Raw genomic sequence first — 17,833 nt, forward strand, 5'->3', positions numbered from 1 at the left:
AATTAAAATGAAGTCATTTTTTTGTTGATTTTTATATGTTCCTTAAGGTTCATCAATTTAGAAAGTTTATTAATAAAAAACAGACAGTATATTGTTAATTTTTAATGTTTTATTTACGTTCGCTCATTCCAATGCACCTAGAGAAAGCGACTTATAATTTGTGTGCGAAAATTGATATGGCTGTCGGCAATGATTCGCGACTATGCGGACTGTATGAATTGATCATCGATACTCTGCGAGACTACAGGTCGCGCGAAGCCGGTTTGGACCATAGAAACTTCTGAGAGTTTACTCTCTCGCGAAAGAGTTTATCGTCTCAGGTGGCGAAAATAGATCTCTCTGTTCCTTTCCGACGTACTGGCACCGTTGGGAGAAAAAAGAGACGTGCTGGATCCAACACATAGACACGCGTGAATGGTGTGCAAAATTCGCGCCTCTGAAATGGCAAAACATGTGTCAGTCGTTAAACGAGATCATGTACAATACAACGAAGAAAAAGGAAAAAAAAAAAACATATATTTCTAGACTAGAGCCATGTAATGTTCTTAAGCACATCTCTCTTATCAAGAAACTTCCTTAATTACATACGATGTAATTAAGGTACAATTATATTAAATAATATAATATAATAAATAATATATATTTTTGCGAAGGTGACAAAGTGTCGCTTAATCACGACATGATAATAATTACTACTTTCTAAATTTTTTGAAGTGGAATCTCACTCTAAAGAGTGATACTCTCCTAATTGAGATTCACTCTGAAAGTTTTAGAAAGTAATTACAATCGTTTAAATCACTTTATATTATGTAATCTCTTATGGATAAAATAGATTATATATATATAATAATAGCTTTTGATTTAAAAACAGCTGTTGATTATTATTTTAAAGGGTTCTCTCCCTAAAAACATCAAGATAAATAAAATATCTGGCGAAATGTAAAATGTCAAGACTCTATTTACGGCCCTGACACGACATTCGTAGACATACTCGGCGAGACTTTGGTCTTCCACAGATGCTAAAACACTGGTGGATGACGAGCAACGAAACCGGACGCAACAGCGACGTAGCAATCGAAGAGATGCTGCAGAATCCGGGATCAGTGATCCTCTTCGTTGACTATCCACGGTGGCTGCTGTGCTTCGCCGCTGCTTGCTGCATCCTCTTCATGCTGGTCGGCATTCCGGGAAATCTCATTACGGTGATTGCATTATTTCGCACTAAAAAGGTAACTGTAGCTATAACTTTGTTAGAAGTTACGTTTAAAAAATAATATATAATTTTATATAAAAAATCCTATCCTATGTAACTTTGTATAAAAAAATAATGTGATAATAATAAAAAAGAATGCGAGTAGGAAAAAAGCAAACACAGCTCAAGCTGAAAATTGATCGATTAATAAAATTGTCGATACGAATTTCGCGCAATTTTGACGTTGGTGTTACATGAAACAATGATGATTCGTAAAAGGAGAATAATTCAGAAAAATAATAATATGCCAACGTGTTGATGTTACAATTAAATTCCTCTTAAAAAAAAAATATTCTGAAATGCTTAATGTAATAAAGCATTTTTATTTGTAAATCGTTTTGCGCTACTTATTGCAACAATTTTCCCGACTCATGCTCAAAAGGTTCTAGTATAATGAATCCGTATTATGTAAGGTTACTCAAGTTTCCGGCATTGCTTACACGCAGAAATTTTAAAAGCTGCCAAAGTGGTTTTTCTCGAGTTATTATAGTTTAGTTACCTCTTTAGTTTTACAAGGTGTTAATCCAAGTTGCAATGACGTTAAACTATACAGAATGTTCCTCAGTCTAATATTCTTAATAGTTTTCTTTTATAAAAGGATTCTGTATTATTTAAGTTTTATATTTTATCTTACATGTTGTAATCTTACATGTTGATTTTTTATTGCCATTTTCACTTTTTCTCTCTTTCACTTTCGAATGTATTTATTTCATTTTAAAAGCATAAATTTTTAGAGATTTCCAAATACGAAATAATTGTTTTATGAATAGTAGAAGGTATTTTGTTTCTAACATGTTTGTTATTAAAAAACATCGATTATGAGGTTGAAAAAGAGGTCGTCGGCACGATTCTATGGCTAAATTTCTCACCAAAGTCAATCATCAATAAGTTAAGTTTGGAATCGATTACGCAGAACCGACCGCATATACAGTCATGTGTTTTCACGAAGGTTCACGTACTCCATTCCAATATAATCAACTAGAACCGAATCGAGAAGTCTCCATCAATTTTATCGTATTTACTTCGAGAAATTCGGGAGAGTTTATTCGATAATTCTGCGAATTAATTTTCACGTCAACGATTTCTTTGTTATTATACATGTATTATCAAATATCTGCTCTAATCACGCACAACAATAAAGTATTATAATATAAATACAAAATGATTTATTTAAATATTCTAAATAAATCTTAAAAAGCAATTCCGGGCAATAACATAATAAAGATATTTTGTAAGGAAATATTTTTGTAATTTAAATTTTATTTTTAATGTAAATTAATTTTGTTTTTAATGTAAAGTTTCTATAATTTTTTATAATTAATTTTGTTACAGCTAAAGAACGCTACTGCGGTCTTCATTATGAATCTCTCGATATCAGATTTGATGTTTTGCTGTTTCAATCTACCACTCGCAACTTCAACGTTCTGGCATAGGTCGTGGTTGCACGGACCACTTTTATGTCGGCTGTTTCCGCTCTTGAGGTACGGCCTCGTTGCAGTCAGCCTCTTCAGCGTTCTCGCGATCACAATCAATCGCTACGTCATGATCGGTCATCCTAGTCTCTATTCTATGTAAGTAATTTATTCCATACAAATATATTTTATTTTCCATAATTATTTTTTTATTAATAAATCAAATATTAAATGATTATTGAGTCTGCAAAGGCTAATAAATAAATAAAATTATTGCAGTAATAATTTAAAGATAAATATATTTTTCTCAAAAACTGAGCCTCGATTTAAAATCTTTTCTGTTTTAATTTTTATATAAGAAATTATTTTCTTAATTCTATTACAAATTAATTATTGAATGTTATTCAAAGGTTGTATAAAACGAAGTTCTTAATACCGATGGTTTTGGCGATATGGATTATTGCTTTTGGCTTGCTGGTCGTCACGTGGTTCGAACGATTCGGACGTTTTGGATTGGATCCTGTTATCGGATCCTGTACGATTCTGCCGGATATAAACGGGCGGAGTCCAAAAGAGTTCCTTTTTGTCCTCGCATTTTTAATACCCTGTCTCGCTATTACTGTTTGCTATGCTAGGATTTTCTACATCGTTCGCGAAACTGCTTCGAAGAGTAGAAGCAGAGTGAAGATCTTCAATGTAGAACCGACGGAAATTAGCCATAACGTAAGATCTATTTATTTCTGTAACAAAGAAAAAGGAAAAAGATTTAACTCAGGGAAAGTAAATCGCAGAAAATACATTTAAAAGAATAAAAAAGAAGAACGATTCTTTTTTATCTCTCTCTATACGTTTTGTTGAAAAAAGTTATATGCTTGATGACAAACTTTGGAATTTGTATACAACTTCAAATTAAATAAATAAAAATAAATAAAATTAATTAGAGAGTATATTAAAAAGAAAACTAATAAAATAGTTAAAAAATTATAAAATTAAAAAAATAGCTAAAAAATGCTATAAAAATTTTGCTAAAATGAACTTTTTATTTAATTTATCAAAATTTAATTATATTCTTTTAAATTATCGATTAAATTCTAATTTATCGTTTTAATCATTTTTACAGCAACCGTCTACTACGAAAAATCAAGAGCAAGAGCTCTCTGTTCTCTGCGTTCCTTTCTCATCGATGCAAGCGGTTCTTCTTAATCCAAACGAAGAAAGGAATCTCGAACTACCATCCACATCGGCTAATGAAGATTCATCATCGTCCAAGCAGCTGATCCACAAACAAAAAACGAATAGTACGATGAATATGCATACAGATGATCAAACCACGAATATTGCGAAGTCCAACAACGGTTACGATGCTTCTGAAGCCAGCCTATCGGAAGATATACTATTTGTGGACGAACATGCAATCGAGAAATCGGATTTCACAGAAACGAGACTGTTTTTTAATCGGAACCAGTGCGAACTGCAACGGAAATTGTCGGAAAATCCTTGTGATCGACTGGGGAGGTTGACTGGTCAAGCATCCTTCATGGTGGAGTCCTCACTACAGAGGATCGCCGGCGAACACTCGGATCGATTGGATTCCAGACCACTCGAAGAAATTAACGAATCTCATGCAAGAAAGGCGTTTCGCAGGCAGTCAAAGTTCATGAGTGTCGGCAGAAGGTGTAACGGTGCCGAGTACGCTACGCCCAGGATGTCCGCCAAGGACCGGAAACTGTTGCAGATGATCCTCGTGATATTCGTGTCGTTTCTAGTGTGCTACTTGCCGATCACCGTCACGAAGCTTTTCCAGGGGGCGGTTTTCCAGAACTGGCAGGGCCTCAATATCGCCGGCTACATACTCATCTACCTGACGACCTGCATCAATCCTGTTATCTATGTTGTGATGAGCTCCGAGTACAGGAGCGCGTATAGATATGTGTTGCTGTGTAAAAGATGAACAGAAAATAAGCGGAAGGAGAGTCTACTGACACTCAGCTGAACGTCTGAATATAAATAATTAGAAGGAAATGATAAATACATCAATAATGTGTAATTTATATCTGTTATTTAATGCATTTGTTTACGATTTAAAAATTTTTGTTGATGCTTCCTCGATGTTTTCCTTTTCATAAGATCATCGTCTATAAAAATGACACTTAAGTAGTGAAAATTGTTATTTATTTATTAAAATAAACGTGTAAATTTCTAGTCTTTTAGTTTTAGTATTTTAAAAATAATTTTATTTATATATTTCAACAAAATTAGATAAATAAACTATATTATTTCGACAAAATTAAATATATTATTTCTTTAATGATGTTCGCCATTTTTACTCGCTTTGTATCTAATCGGATGATAGTAGTTTGTTGTATTTTATTTAATCTATTAGAAGATTTAAAAGCTCTAAATCTAAATGTTTCCTTTTCATTAAGAATAACTAATTATGTATGCTAGCGGTCCTTAGCCTTTCTATATCTTTGCGTGTCAAATCGCTATTATAAAACTATGAACCAAAGTTCATGCATTAATGGTATAAAACGCGTTTTAAAATTCTCATAAAGTTTAAAAATCCTCAAATATATTTACATAATTGATTCACGAGCCGAAAAGCGAAGATTAAGAACTGCTGATTCATACTGTATAGTGTACATTATTACAAGTGCATTACAAAATGAGAGATTTGTAACATTCTTACAACGAGGTAGTTAAATAATTAACTTCAATTATGTTTTATATAACGCATTGAGTCTTATCCTTACTTATATATTCTCGAGTTTGATTATTTTTAAAGAAAAACCGCATTTATCTGTCATGTTATCTTTGATAGATCTGAAATGTCAGCTCCAGATATGCATGGCAACAACATTATTGCCATGATTGTTTATTATATATATTAGTCATAATAACTTTAGCCCTTTAATCCTTCAGTCCCTTAATGTCGCCACATTAAACCCTTATTTTACTTTCATGAAAAAAAAATAGTTTGTTATTCTTTTCAAAATACTTTGGTCCTTTGTCGTATTTGAAAAAGCCTGCTCAATTATATACAGTAATAATAATAATTTTAGTTAAAGAAAGATATGGGACTGAAGGGGGATGGACTTTCGCGACGTTAATATTTATATTAGCCTTCCGCTAATAGCAGTTCAATTTCTGTCGAGGCTGGACGGTACCGCCGCCGATATCGTGCTGATGTTCATCCCAGGTGGCCAGCTTTTTTCTGTCTTGTTGTCGTCCCCGCTAGCCTTCGGAGTAACTTTTGTGACATCTAATTTGCCGCTATCGCGATTCTTATAGTAGAAAAATCCGGCCGCGCCGCCCATACCTATCCCTCCTAATACTAGCAGCCACTTCAGAAAACTGCAAATCATAGTATCAAATTAATAAATGACATCGGTGATCCAAGAAAAAAGTTAAAGAAAGAAGTAATTATAGGAATGATGTTAAACTGATTGTATGACATGTGTAATTAAATTATACATTAAAAAAAAAATGTTTAATATTTATATGATTGTCAAAAAATGACTATAAATTAATCATAGTAATTGCCGCACAAAAATACGAGATTCATTTCCGTTTATGTGCAGTCGGATGATCAATCAAAAATTTTGTAAACCATCATAAGGCAGCTATTAGAAATTTGCTACCAATCAGAAACTAGCCCCAAATATATTTAATCGCCATTTTGCACAATAAAACACCTTGTATTCTTATCATGTAATTATCATAGTAATTTTAATAATTTTTATACTAACAATAACTATATATGTATAATTAGTCATTTTCGGCCATACTGTTGATATTGTACATATAGTTGTACATACTGTTGATATTGTACATATAGTTATTATTACTAACATTATATTGATATTGTTAAATATCAATATTATTTAAAAAAACATTGTTGCAAATCGCAACACTCACTTGACGACTGCCATCACTTTGAACACCACCTTCACTTTGTTGACGAACTCGTCGCCGAGAAGAATCCCTTCCTCTACCCAGAACAGAGGTAGCAGCGCATTTGGAAAATTCTTCATCAATTTGAACTTTGGTATCGGTTGTATAAACATATTGAACTGCAACCGCTTATGCGCGCGTATTGGCGTAGCCGTCATTGGTTCGAAATCCATGTCGATTTCATGCTCATCCTGTCGATGAATATTTATTAAAAAAAAATTACAAATCTTTCATATTTAATCTAATTCATTATAGTTATTTATTTTATAAAATTATTTTCTTATGACTATCATGATTATTGAAATATATTGTTTCTCTGTCGATCACCTGATTCGGGCGCAAGCCATCCACCATCTCTAAATATTTTCCATCGGTATCATAAAAATGTGGTAGAGATCCAATAATAGGGACGCCTAAACATTTCGTCATATCGTAGAAATTTCTCGTCAAACAAGTCTCCGGTGTTCGACAGAAGCACTTTTCCATAGGATTCGTACTCATATCTCCTAAATTCGCAGTGTAACGGAGAGTCTTGACGCCTAAATTCGAGATTGTTATTAAAAATGAAATTAAAGTAATAAGTAACAGTAAACATACATACATATTTATTTGTGTCACATTGTTATATTATTTCGATAATTTCAAAAAATTATATAATTATAAGTTTTTATCAAAAGATATATAAAGCGTTACGTCATTTTTCAATAACAAAATATGAAAAATGCATAATGTTTTGCAAATGTTTTTGCATTTCGAGACATTAAAGCCTCAATTTTAATTTTTACTTCTTGTAAAATTTAAATTTTATGTTAAAAAATTTTTAAATACATGCCTTTGACTTTGGTGTGACGCTCGAAATGCGCACTAAGACTTCGACAGATTTCATAGCCAAATGAGACGACGTCATCGTCTGGCCCGAATAAAGGTGCGAAAATTGTCGAATCAGTACCATTGAAAGCGTTGCAGTGATCCTCCGGCCAGATGTCTAATGCGGGTTTACCATTGAATTCCAAGACCTGACCGACTTCCTTGTAATTTCTAACACCACGTAGAACTTTCATACGTTCCGATACAGCGGTACCGTTTTTCTATAAACATTCAATTTTCCGTGAAATAATAAATTGTACTTTTATTAAAGAACAATGTAATAAATTTTTATCATTTTTGCATACTTTTTATGCATGTACTTTTCGTAAGTATAATGTAACCATCTCGCGAGATTACCAGGTACAACATAATAGTTTATTATTATCTCCATGCGTGACTCGTTTTTTTTAACATGCAATTAGGCTTTATTTACTTTATCATCATATCTCCAAGAAATCAGGGATGTTACAGAATTACGTTAAAATAATATTCACATAATCTAAAGATATAATATTACAAAAATATATAGTTTCAGAAGCAATAGTCACTTAAATCACCCAACGATATTTAGAAAATGATATTTAGAAATTTTGAACAATCTTTATCTATAAAATAATTATGGCAACATATGAATATTCTTCATTTATTAAAGCATTATTATTTTCACAAGCACAATCAGTACTTTAAAGTACTTTAAACACGTCTATATACAATCTTTGTATTAAATAATTTATCAATTTTTTTTAAACTACACTGAGAAAACACTAAATTTTAATAAAGATTTATTTTAAAATTCTAAATATTTACTAAATGTAATCATATCTTTATTTGATACAAAAATCATTAATTTGATTTAACTATTACTTTTTTATTAAAAAAATATTTATATACTATAAGTAAATGTTTTTTTACTTACAATTAGTGCTATTCAATGAAATATGTATCAAGATTTAGTAAATTTTTTTTCAGTGTACCTACCCCGCCAAAGAGAGAGAACTTGTAGCGATTTTCACCATCCGGTACCAGATCTTTCGCTTCCGTCTTCAATAGATTGCACACCGCCGATCCAGCGAAGTCTTTCACGTCGCAATCGACAGGTAGACCGTCGAAAAGTATATCCTTTGCCTTCGCTGTCACGAATATCGAGTCTGGTTTGTGGAAGATGCTATCGACGGCTTTGCCTACATATTCATTGATAATCAATTGTAACAAGAGAGAACATAGACATATATTTTAAGATTAATATAATAACTTTTTTGTAAATTGCTCGCTGTTTTTATTAATTGAATTTAATCGTCGCATGAGGCAATGCACGTGTTACAAATATATGATGACAATTGAGGCAACGGAGACCTTATAAATAATTCGCACCTTCGCCTAAGGTGTACGTACACTATAGAAAAACGTATCTCACGTTCCACTTTAAACCTTCCGGCACACATTTATTATTATAGTCCGCGTCGACCCTGTGCGATACAGCCGATTCGCGACTGCAATCGATACACGACATTGAAAGAAAATATTTAATACTGATAAATCATATGTACATACCGACGACACCGATCGCAGCGGGTTTGTCCAGCAGGGTGGCTCCCACCATGCCCAGAATCATGAGATGAGGGAAGACCATTATCTCTTCGCCTGTCAATCCGTTGCTCTTCTTGGGGTTGAAGAACCACGTTGTCTTCATGCTGTACTCGACGGAGTCTTCATCTTCTCGATCGACGAGATCAAACTTCACCTTGTACTCGCTGAAATTGATATTTAAATGTTGATATTTTAAAAAATTTGAGAATGAATAAAGTTTATGAAAGCAGACGTGATTCTTGATTGATGTGAATTAAATAAAAAAAAGTCCAGCTGATTAAAACAAAATTGGCTACACGTGGAAAGGATGATTTTGCTGAAGTATCTAAAAGTTTAACTAGATACAGATCACAAAATGATTTTATTAAACTAACAAAATAATTATGTAAGACATTCAAACATAATGAACATATGTTGTAAAAACATTCGTTGTTTTGACATTCTAACGACTAACTTGTTTCTAATAAAATTATTTTCAGATCTGTATTTACCTAGATTTTTAGCAATTTTAATAAAATTGTTCCTTCCATTCATCTATAATAATCATCTATAAAATTCATCTATAAAAATGTGAAAATATAAAAATTGAATATAGAATTTAATTGTTAATAACAAAAAAAAGAACAAAAACAAAGTTGGTTTTAGATACTGATGTCAAATCTATAAATTCTATAAGTATTAGATTGGAAATCTGCTATTAGATTTTAAATATTAAATCGTAAATTTTTGTACATATTGAGAGTATCAGATTAAAAAAGAGTTACTTACTCGTAGAAGAATGGCCCAACTTCCTGCACCCTTGGCTTTTTACCCTCTTTAATTTCATCAGGATTGGTTATATTGAACATATAAACCTTAAAATCCAATGGAAACGGAACAACCGACCACATATCACGTATCTCACTTCCTGGTTTCAGTTGAACCGCCTACACATTTATGTTAAATTTTGTCAGATTATAAACAAGGCTCTCAATTGTTCACAGCGAACTTGATGGCATATTATTTAAAACGTTGCAATAAAAAATGAATCTGTATCCACGTGGATTGCACAAATTATAGTTTTAGCAATAAACGCGAACATTTATGTCAGTGAATGTTACGGTAATTACAGCTGTGAAAGTAAAACAAATGTTTATCCGGTCATATGAAGTTGATTCTGAAAATGGGTCTATGTTTCATATAACGGTATAGCGGAAGAAAATTATATTAATTATACGATTTTCGGATAGAAAATTATATTGCAATAAAATGCCAAAACAATATATTATTGTAACAATACATAACTGGAGTTCAAGGATTTCGTGACATACTCTTTCATGGAATGACTTGAATATTTCACGATACATAAACTACAAAATAATAATACTAGAATCCAGATGCAAAATTTCTAAGAATGGCAAAAAGATTTTTTAAATTGTATGAAAATTTATTAATATTTTACGGTATGTAATATAACATTAATAAACTTTTTCGTCAAAAACCTGGAAAAAGAAATTTTGCGAATAATCTGAAAAACATATGTGCGTATATCTCTTGGAAATTAATTTTGCGCGCAGAAATAAAATTATTGAAAAATCTATAATTTATAATACAAGAAAATTGCTCAAGTAAAAAATATAAATGTTATAGAAATATATCACTTTCTTAACAAGTGTGTAATTATTTATTTATATTTTCTTTATATAGCAAGATTAAAATATTTTATACAAAAATAAAAATTAATTTATTATTCATTACATTTGCTCACCTTTTTAATTTGCGATCTAATCAATGCTGGGAATCCGCACCAAAGTAGAATGCCGAAGATAAACGAAACTCCACCGCCAATTCCGAGTTTCTTTATAGACACCATTTTAACGCTCTGCAGAAACGCCAAATGATATTTAGGCACAAATATATGATTGGACCGAAATAGATATTTTCGGACCGAAATAGATATTTATATATAGATAACGTACGTAATAAACAATTATTTATTAAAACTTCGGATTACAAAATTGAGAATATGCATTTAAGTTTGCGGATCTATTACATACTGTTTAAATTCTTATGAGGATTTCACTTTAAAGAGTGAAAAGTGACCCAGTCTTGAAAAAGAGTGTTTCAATTTTCAATCTTTAAGAATGAGATTTCACTCTTTAGAATGAATTTTATTCTAAAAGTTTTAGAGAGTATTATCTACTTATTGGAAATTAATATCAATGACTTATGACTTATGACTTATCGCGTCATTTAAAGTCAGGATATTATCACGTGACGTTCATAAAAAAACGTAAACACTAATTGTCGAAAGCTCAATCTCGATTTTTTTCTGAAGTAATTGCGAGGGAACGTAAATTTTTCACAAGCTCTATTCTTGATTCGTGAAGATCGAAGATTAACATTAAACGATCGAAACCTTATTATATTCTTCGAGAATGCGGAGTACGTTGTCAAACGTTTTGCCGAACGGAAACGCGTACAGCAACTTCGAACGTTTTAAAATATCGTACATTCTTTGAAGTTCGCGAACGGCAACGTCATATGCACGTCGCTTTGTGACCATGTTTGATAATGACACCTAGAAACGCCTGTTCTTGTCGGTCTTGCACCACTCTGATTCGAAAGAAACACTTTTGCTGCACTGCACTTAATGAAAAAAGATTCAAGATTCCTCTTTTTTAAAATTCTCTTAATTGACTTCTCATGTTCATGAAAATTTTGTCTGTGATGCGTAAAAATAACATTAAACATTAAATTACGATGGATATTATAACATAATGTACAAGATACTAATAAAAAATTAAATATAACAATAAATTAAAGTAGCATACGCATTTAAGTATTCTTAAACTTGATACATGGAAGAAACGATTTTGCTAAAATATTTAATTTAACTGGATATAAATCTAAAAATAATTTTGGAATATCAAAATAATTATGTAGAATATTTAACGTAGAATGTTGACGACAATTCTGCAAGAAGTTTTAATATTCTAATAACTAGTACGTTTTATATAATTCTTTTGATGGTCTAAATCAAATTATTTTCAGGTCTATATTTAGCTAAATTTTTAGATACTTCAGCAAAATCATCCTTTTTATCTAGTAGAGTATAAAATAAAGAGTATAGAGAAAAGATATATTCCTTTTATCTTATTCCATTATCAAATTAATATTTTTTTTAGATACTGAGAATATCAATTAACAGAATTACAATTCGCAATATTCAATAATAATTTATTTAATAATACGGAAAAATTAATTAAAAACTAATTAATTTATCGATAATTTCACGTTAAGTAATAATATAATAAAAATTAAGAAGTGCCCGAGAAAAATTCTGCGTTTAAGTGGATTTCTCTTTCTATTTTTATCTTCGTAATCCAAACAAGTGAACTAGAAGAGCATAATCTATTCCTCAGTATCTGCGTATCAATATTCACTATTAATATCAATATTCAATATTCGGTAATCTGTGTGATTTCAACATCAATATAGGTATATTAGAGAATCAGAATTCCTTGAATTTTTTCTGTCGATTATTTTGCAGATAAATATCGCTTTGTGTAATTTACGTCCCTTTCTCGCCTTTAGATTTATAAAAATCGGATCAGTCGTATAAGCTCGCGTTAAAATTTCAATTGTTGAGATTTGAGATCCTTATTCACTCCATAATCCTTTTTTCACGCAATACACTGTTCGCGTTGCTTTATCCGTGTTTAAAATTTTGTACGAATATTTTAAGCTATCGAGAGTCGCAAGATGGAAGCCTTGTCCTTCCAACTGTCTTCGCACCTGTGCGGTCTTTCGACCGAACTCTTCGCACCACCCTTGTCGTCCTTGTTATCGTCGACGTCGCCGTCGCTGTTGATTGTGCGCGGCTCGTCGCGAACGGACTGCCCGCGCGATAATGACACCGATGTCTTACACTAGACCGGCGTCGGCGTACTCCTACTTGTTCGACCCTGTTGTCTTCTCGGTTTCCCTACGTAATAGCACGGCATCTCCAGTAGAATAGGCTTCACCAACGTCGACGACATTGCGTTCGTGTAATTTTACTCGCTGACTCGCAAATACGTGACACTGAAAACAAACCTCTGATCAAAATCAAAGAAAAAATTAGGCTGGTTGATTCTAAAGTCATTATGACCTTCGTTTGTCGCGTGTTATCTTCAATAACGTATATATTAATATGATAAGTAAATACATATTGGAAGAGAAATAAACAGTTGATCATTTTACTAAAAGTTTCTTCAATTAATTGATAATTATAAAGTATTATCTGATTAAAAATACCTTTGGGATTCGGTCGTTATTTAATTCAGGTTACGATTGATGAAGATCGAGATTTATGAAATATAGTCTTGAGTCAAATTAATCCTCTATCTGCAATCATATTCTTACTTTCATTGCCTGTAATCTGGGTCTTTTTTGTCCAGTTCAAGTTTTTTATTATTCCAGGCTTTCAAAAAATGTGGAAAAATTCAGAGTTCTTTTTAACACCTTTGTTACATGAAACTCCACTATTAACAATATAATATATTTTAATAAAATAAATCGGTTTTTATCTTCCTTTATTTTGAAGAAATTTGAAAGTAAAATTTTTCTTTTCTCTAAAAAAAACCCAGATTGCCAACGGAGGATTAAATTTATAATAAAAGTTTATGATGCACATCTCTCTGATTCTCTGCTACTCTGTTTTTCTTTTTTTCTTGGATCAATGAAGATCTCCAATCTCTAGAAATTAAAATTTCTGTTACCAATCTTTCTTGAAACAATTAAATTTCTAAATATTATTAAGAAGAAATGTTTTCTCGGAAAAATCATAGGCTTTCATATGAGTAAAGGCTTTACGTTTAGACTCTGCGTTTAGACTGCGCTAATCGATTCGCTTGTCTCAGTATATCTTACCTGATTTTTTATGTATACAAAATAAGTTATATATACAATTTATAATATTATTATATATTATGTACACGAAAGTGTATTTATGTGTATCTTTGAAGACTTAAAAACTTGATTTTTTAAAATGTTTGTATTATAAATTAAGATATAATTTGGGAATTTTTTCATTATTCATTTATTTTACATTTTTTTATAAGATGTCATTTATATTATATTCAGTAATAGTAATAAGAAATAAAATAGCAGAAATAAAATAATAACAGTTTAGATGACTTATACGCATTAGGCATTCTTTTTCATTTTCTTCCTTATAACGTTGTAATAAAAGTTAATGACATCAAGAATAGGTTTAATATTGCTCTAATTATCGCTCTAATTATCTTGATCGACGAAGTACTTTAAGTCGGTGAAGACAACTTTTATAATAAAGCGTACAGCAAAAATAATAATTACTAATAATTAGTTTCTTACATATTTATGGTCTATTAATCCGCGTTTGACTCATTGTTACAATTAATCAATCTAAATAACTAACATTAGAATTAATAAAATGTACTCTGATATCTAATATATCTTTCAACAGTGATAGTTTTCAAAACACTATTGATAAAAATGTTAATCCATTACGGCTCATATGCGTTTGTAAAGTAAAACACGGGTATATTATTTCTATCTGAGTAAGTATATTACAATAATGGGACGTGTTATCTGGATAAATGTCATCGAAGTATTATCCAAATATTAACTAAGTAATGACATCTCAAAAATTATTTTCGACACAATGCAATTGACATCGCGCGATTAATAACGCCATCTCCCAACCTTCTTTAGTGTAATAATAATTATTACTCCCTGTGTGTTAATCAATTTTAGGTGGTACCAATTCACCTTGTATAGTACTAATGGTTAATTTTTTAGGAGTCTTATTCTGCTCCTTGCCCGGCACGAGATCCGGTACCGCAACGTTGTCCACATTGTTTTTTTTGTAATACCTCATCATAGCAACAATAAGCATACCCAGACCACCGAGGATCATGAGCCACATCACTATTCTGCAAAAAAAGTCGGTCAATCTTCAACTGCAGTAATTTCGGCGTGAAAACACCATGCGAAAAAAATTATTTCGCAAAATTTTTTGGTGTGCAATATCAGATATTTCATAAGACGAAACTAAATTATCGAAATAATAATGCGATAGAAAAAAAGCTTATAAAAAGATAATATTATTACTTACTTTGCAATTAAAATTTGTAAATAGGCAACTTTCAGTGGCTTTATTAGAATATTCCCGAGTTCGAGGCCATCCTCCACCCAAAATAGCGGAAAAAGTGCTTCCGGAAAGGACTTCATCAATCGAAGTTTAGGGATGGGTCCAACTATCACGTTGAATTGAATCTTTTTATACGCTTTTATTGGAGTGCCTGTCATCGGATCAAAATTAAAAGTCATCCGGTGCTTTTCCTGCAAATAATATCTTTTATTATAATTCTCGTAAACTTCGTAATCGTTTTATATTCATAGCAATTTGCACGATTAGAAATTGTCATTACTGATAAATTCACATTGTTTCTTGAAATTTACTTATTATAAATTTATTATTTTAATAAAATTAATTTTATTTATAAATATTATTTAATATTTTATCCTTAAAATTAGCTAATTTATACATATTTGTATAAATTATTGTGAAATTATATAAAAAAAAGAAAATGTATGGATAAAAAAACTGCAAGACAAAAAATAATAAGATTAATTTTATTATTTTAAATTATATTTAAAGAGTAAAACAATTATTAAACTTACAGGGATGGGATTTACACCGTCAATCATCTCGAGGTATCGTGGATCAGAATTATAAAAATGAGGTAGACTTATTCTTAAAGGCACGTTTTTGCAAGGATCTGCATTGAATATGTTCTTAGGCATACACCCTTCGGACTCTTGACAAAGGCACCTCACATCTTCGTCCTCAGACGGATCGCCCAGATCCGCCGTATAGTGTAATGTCTTGAAACCTGTGTTGCAAAATTAACTGTAACGTGGCCATTTCACTAATTTCTGTTTCTCAGCATGTCTCAGAATCGACGAAGAGTAAACACTTAGCGTTACTTTTTAAGTTTTTATGATACCTTGAACTTTCCCTGGTTCGAAATAATATGCGCCAATACTTCGACAAATGTCTGGAGAGTGTACCCAGACTTCTTTTTCCTTGTTGAGGAATGGTGGGAAGATGGTTCCATCTGTGCCACGAATATCGTTGCAAGGACTGCCAAACCACATCTTTAACTTCGTACTATTTGCTATTGTCAGCACACGACCTACGTCTTTGTAATTTTTAATTCCACGGTATACTCTTATGCGTTCTGGCAAACGACTTCCGTTTGTCTAGAATAAAAAGGTAACACTTAAAATATATTAAATTCTTAGAAATTCTTAAAAATCTAAAATGAAAAATGTTATAATCCTATCCAAATTAATTTAATCTCACCCGAATTTAATTAAATTAATATGCACATATATATCCTAAATAATGAAATACATTTAATTTAATTTTAATAATTTCTGACAATGGTAATATTATTTCCTTCCATGTAATCGAAATAATACATTATAAAGATATTCTTACCAAAACATTACTTAAAAATTTTATATAAGAATGAGATAGATATTATTTTTTAAGGCAAAAGAACATTTTTTTTTTACTTTTATTAATAATATAATAATACAATAGCACAAAAAATTCGTACCATATTTGCAGGTATATTACCTTAGCAAGATAACCAAATCTGAAACGTAAACCTTCCTCTCGGATTAATATCTCTTCTTTTTCCTGTAAAGCGGAGCACACTGCGGATCCAGCGAAATCTGTTATATCCGTGCAATCAAGTAGTATACCGGTAAAGAACAAATCTTTTATAGTGGTTTTGATAAATATTGATTCAGGTTTCTTGAAAATACTGTCAAACGCTTTGCCTAAAGAAATAAATAATTATATTTAGTTTGTCTGGTATAAAAGTTTAAGAGAGAGAAAGAAAGAGAGAGAGTGAGAGAGAGAGAGAGAGAGAGAGAGAGAGAGAAGGATATAATTTAAGATTATATGTACATTATATAATATATATGTATTGGAATAAATATATGCGGCTAATATAATTGACATAATAGCAACAAGAAAAACCAAAGTTTTGAACAATAAAAACTGTTTCGTTCTTCTAATTAGTAATCTCTCGATTTTAAAAATCGACGTTATCCAAAAACAAAATCACTTTAATGAACTGAATATCTATGAGTTAAATATTAAGCGGACATTAAAATTTCTTTGATGTGCATGGATTTTTATTTTTTCGTTAAATACATACTAATTACTCCCATCGTAGATGGCTTGTCTCTTTGAATGATCAAGGTTATCGCTATCATGAGAGGATGAAACGCATAAATTTCCACATTCTCTGACATAATGCTTTTCTCCTGATTGAAGTACCAAAGTTGTCGCAAACTATATTCAACAGTATCATCTTCCTCTCGATCTACGACATCTTCCTTATCCCGATACAAACTGGAAATCAATCATCAATTATCATTTTACTTCCATATATTATATAAATAATTTTTAATTTTAATTTTATACAAATAATTGCATAAAATTTATTTTATACTAGACGTAAATTGTTTAAATAACATAAAAATTATATTTTCAAAGCGAATCTTGAAGCTTAATAATATTTAAATATTACTATAATAATAAATAAATAATTTTGCAAATACATTGCATGTGAATATTATTAAGCACCAACATCCGCTTAATATAATATCCGCTTAAATATAACATTTCTTTCTCTTATTTATGTTATTTATTTATAAATTATTTTTTTTATTA

General features: G+C 31.0%; 3 protein-coding genes across 3 annotated transcripts in view; 1 reads left to right on the forward strand and 2 right to left on the reverse strand.

The window, feature by feature from the left end:
- The first annotated feature begins 1,016 nt into the window (after positions 1–1,016).
- On the forward strand, positions 1,017–4,615 carry LOC108685827 (protein trapped in endoderm-1). Its single transcript, XM_018190810.1, has 4 exons — positions 1,017–1,229; positions 2,585–2,823; positions 3,075–3,387; positions 3,785–4,615. Exons 1-4 carry the CDS (start codon positions 1,017–1,019, stop codon positions 4,613–4,615), a joined length of 1,596 nt encoding a protein of 531 aa, XP_018046299.1.
- Positions 4,616–4,711: 96 nt separating this feature from the next.
- Positions 4,712–10,930, reverse strand: LOC108684792 (sensory neuron membrane protein 1-like). The gene is made up of 8 exons (XM_018189281.1): positions 10,820–10,930; positions 9,841–9,998; positions 9,037–9,236; positions 8,464–8,666; positions 7,451–7,706; positions 6,946–7,157; positions 6,583–6,809; positions 4,712–6,018 (listed from the first exon to the last, which is right to left on the reverse strand). The coding sequence occupies exons 1-8, from the start codon at positions 10,922–10,924 to the stop codon at positions 5,805–5,807; spliced, it is 1,575 nt and encodes a 524-aa protein (XP_018044770.1). The 5' UTR covers positions 10,925–10,930; the 3' UTR covers positions 4,712–5,804.
- Positions 10,931–15,189: 4,259 nt separating this feature from the next.
- LOC108685189 (sensory neuron membrane protein 1-like) overlaps positions 15,190–17,833 on the reverse strand; it is an 11,184-nt gene continuing 8,540 nt past the window's right edge. Inside the window, exons 4-8 of the mRNA XM_018189877.1 lie at positions 17,316–17,512; positions 16,727–16,932; positions 16,089–16,344; positions 15,763–15,974; positions 15,190–15,420 (exon numbers count right to left, since the gene is read on the reverse strand). Of these exons, the coding sequence (XP_018045366.1) occupies positions 15,190–15,420; positions 15,763–15,974; positions 16,089–16,344; positions 16,727–16,932; positions 17,316–17,512 (1,102 nt within the window). The remainder of the gene's footprint in view (positions 15,421–15,762; positions 15,975–16,088; positions 16,345–16,726; positions 16,933–17,315; positions 17,513–17,833) is intronic.

This window comes from Atta colombica, unplaced genomic scaffold, assembly GCF_001594045.1.
Source record: "Atta colombica isolate Treedump-2 unplaced genomic scaffold, Acol1.0 scaffold100, whole genome shotgun sequence".
Classification (NCBI taxonomy): Eukaryota; Metazoa; Arthropoda; class Insecta; order Hymenoptera; family Formicidae; genus Atta; species Atta colombica.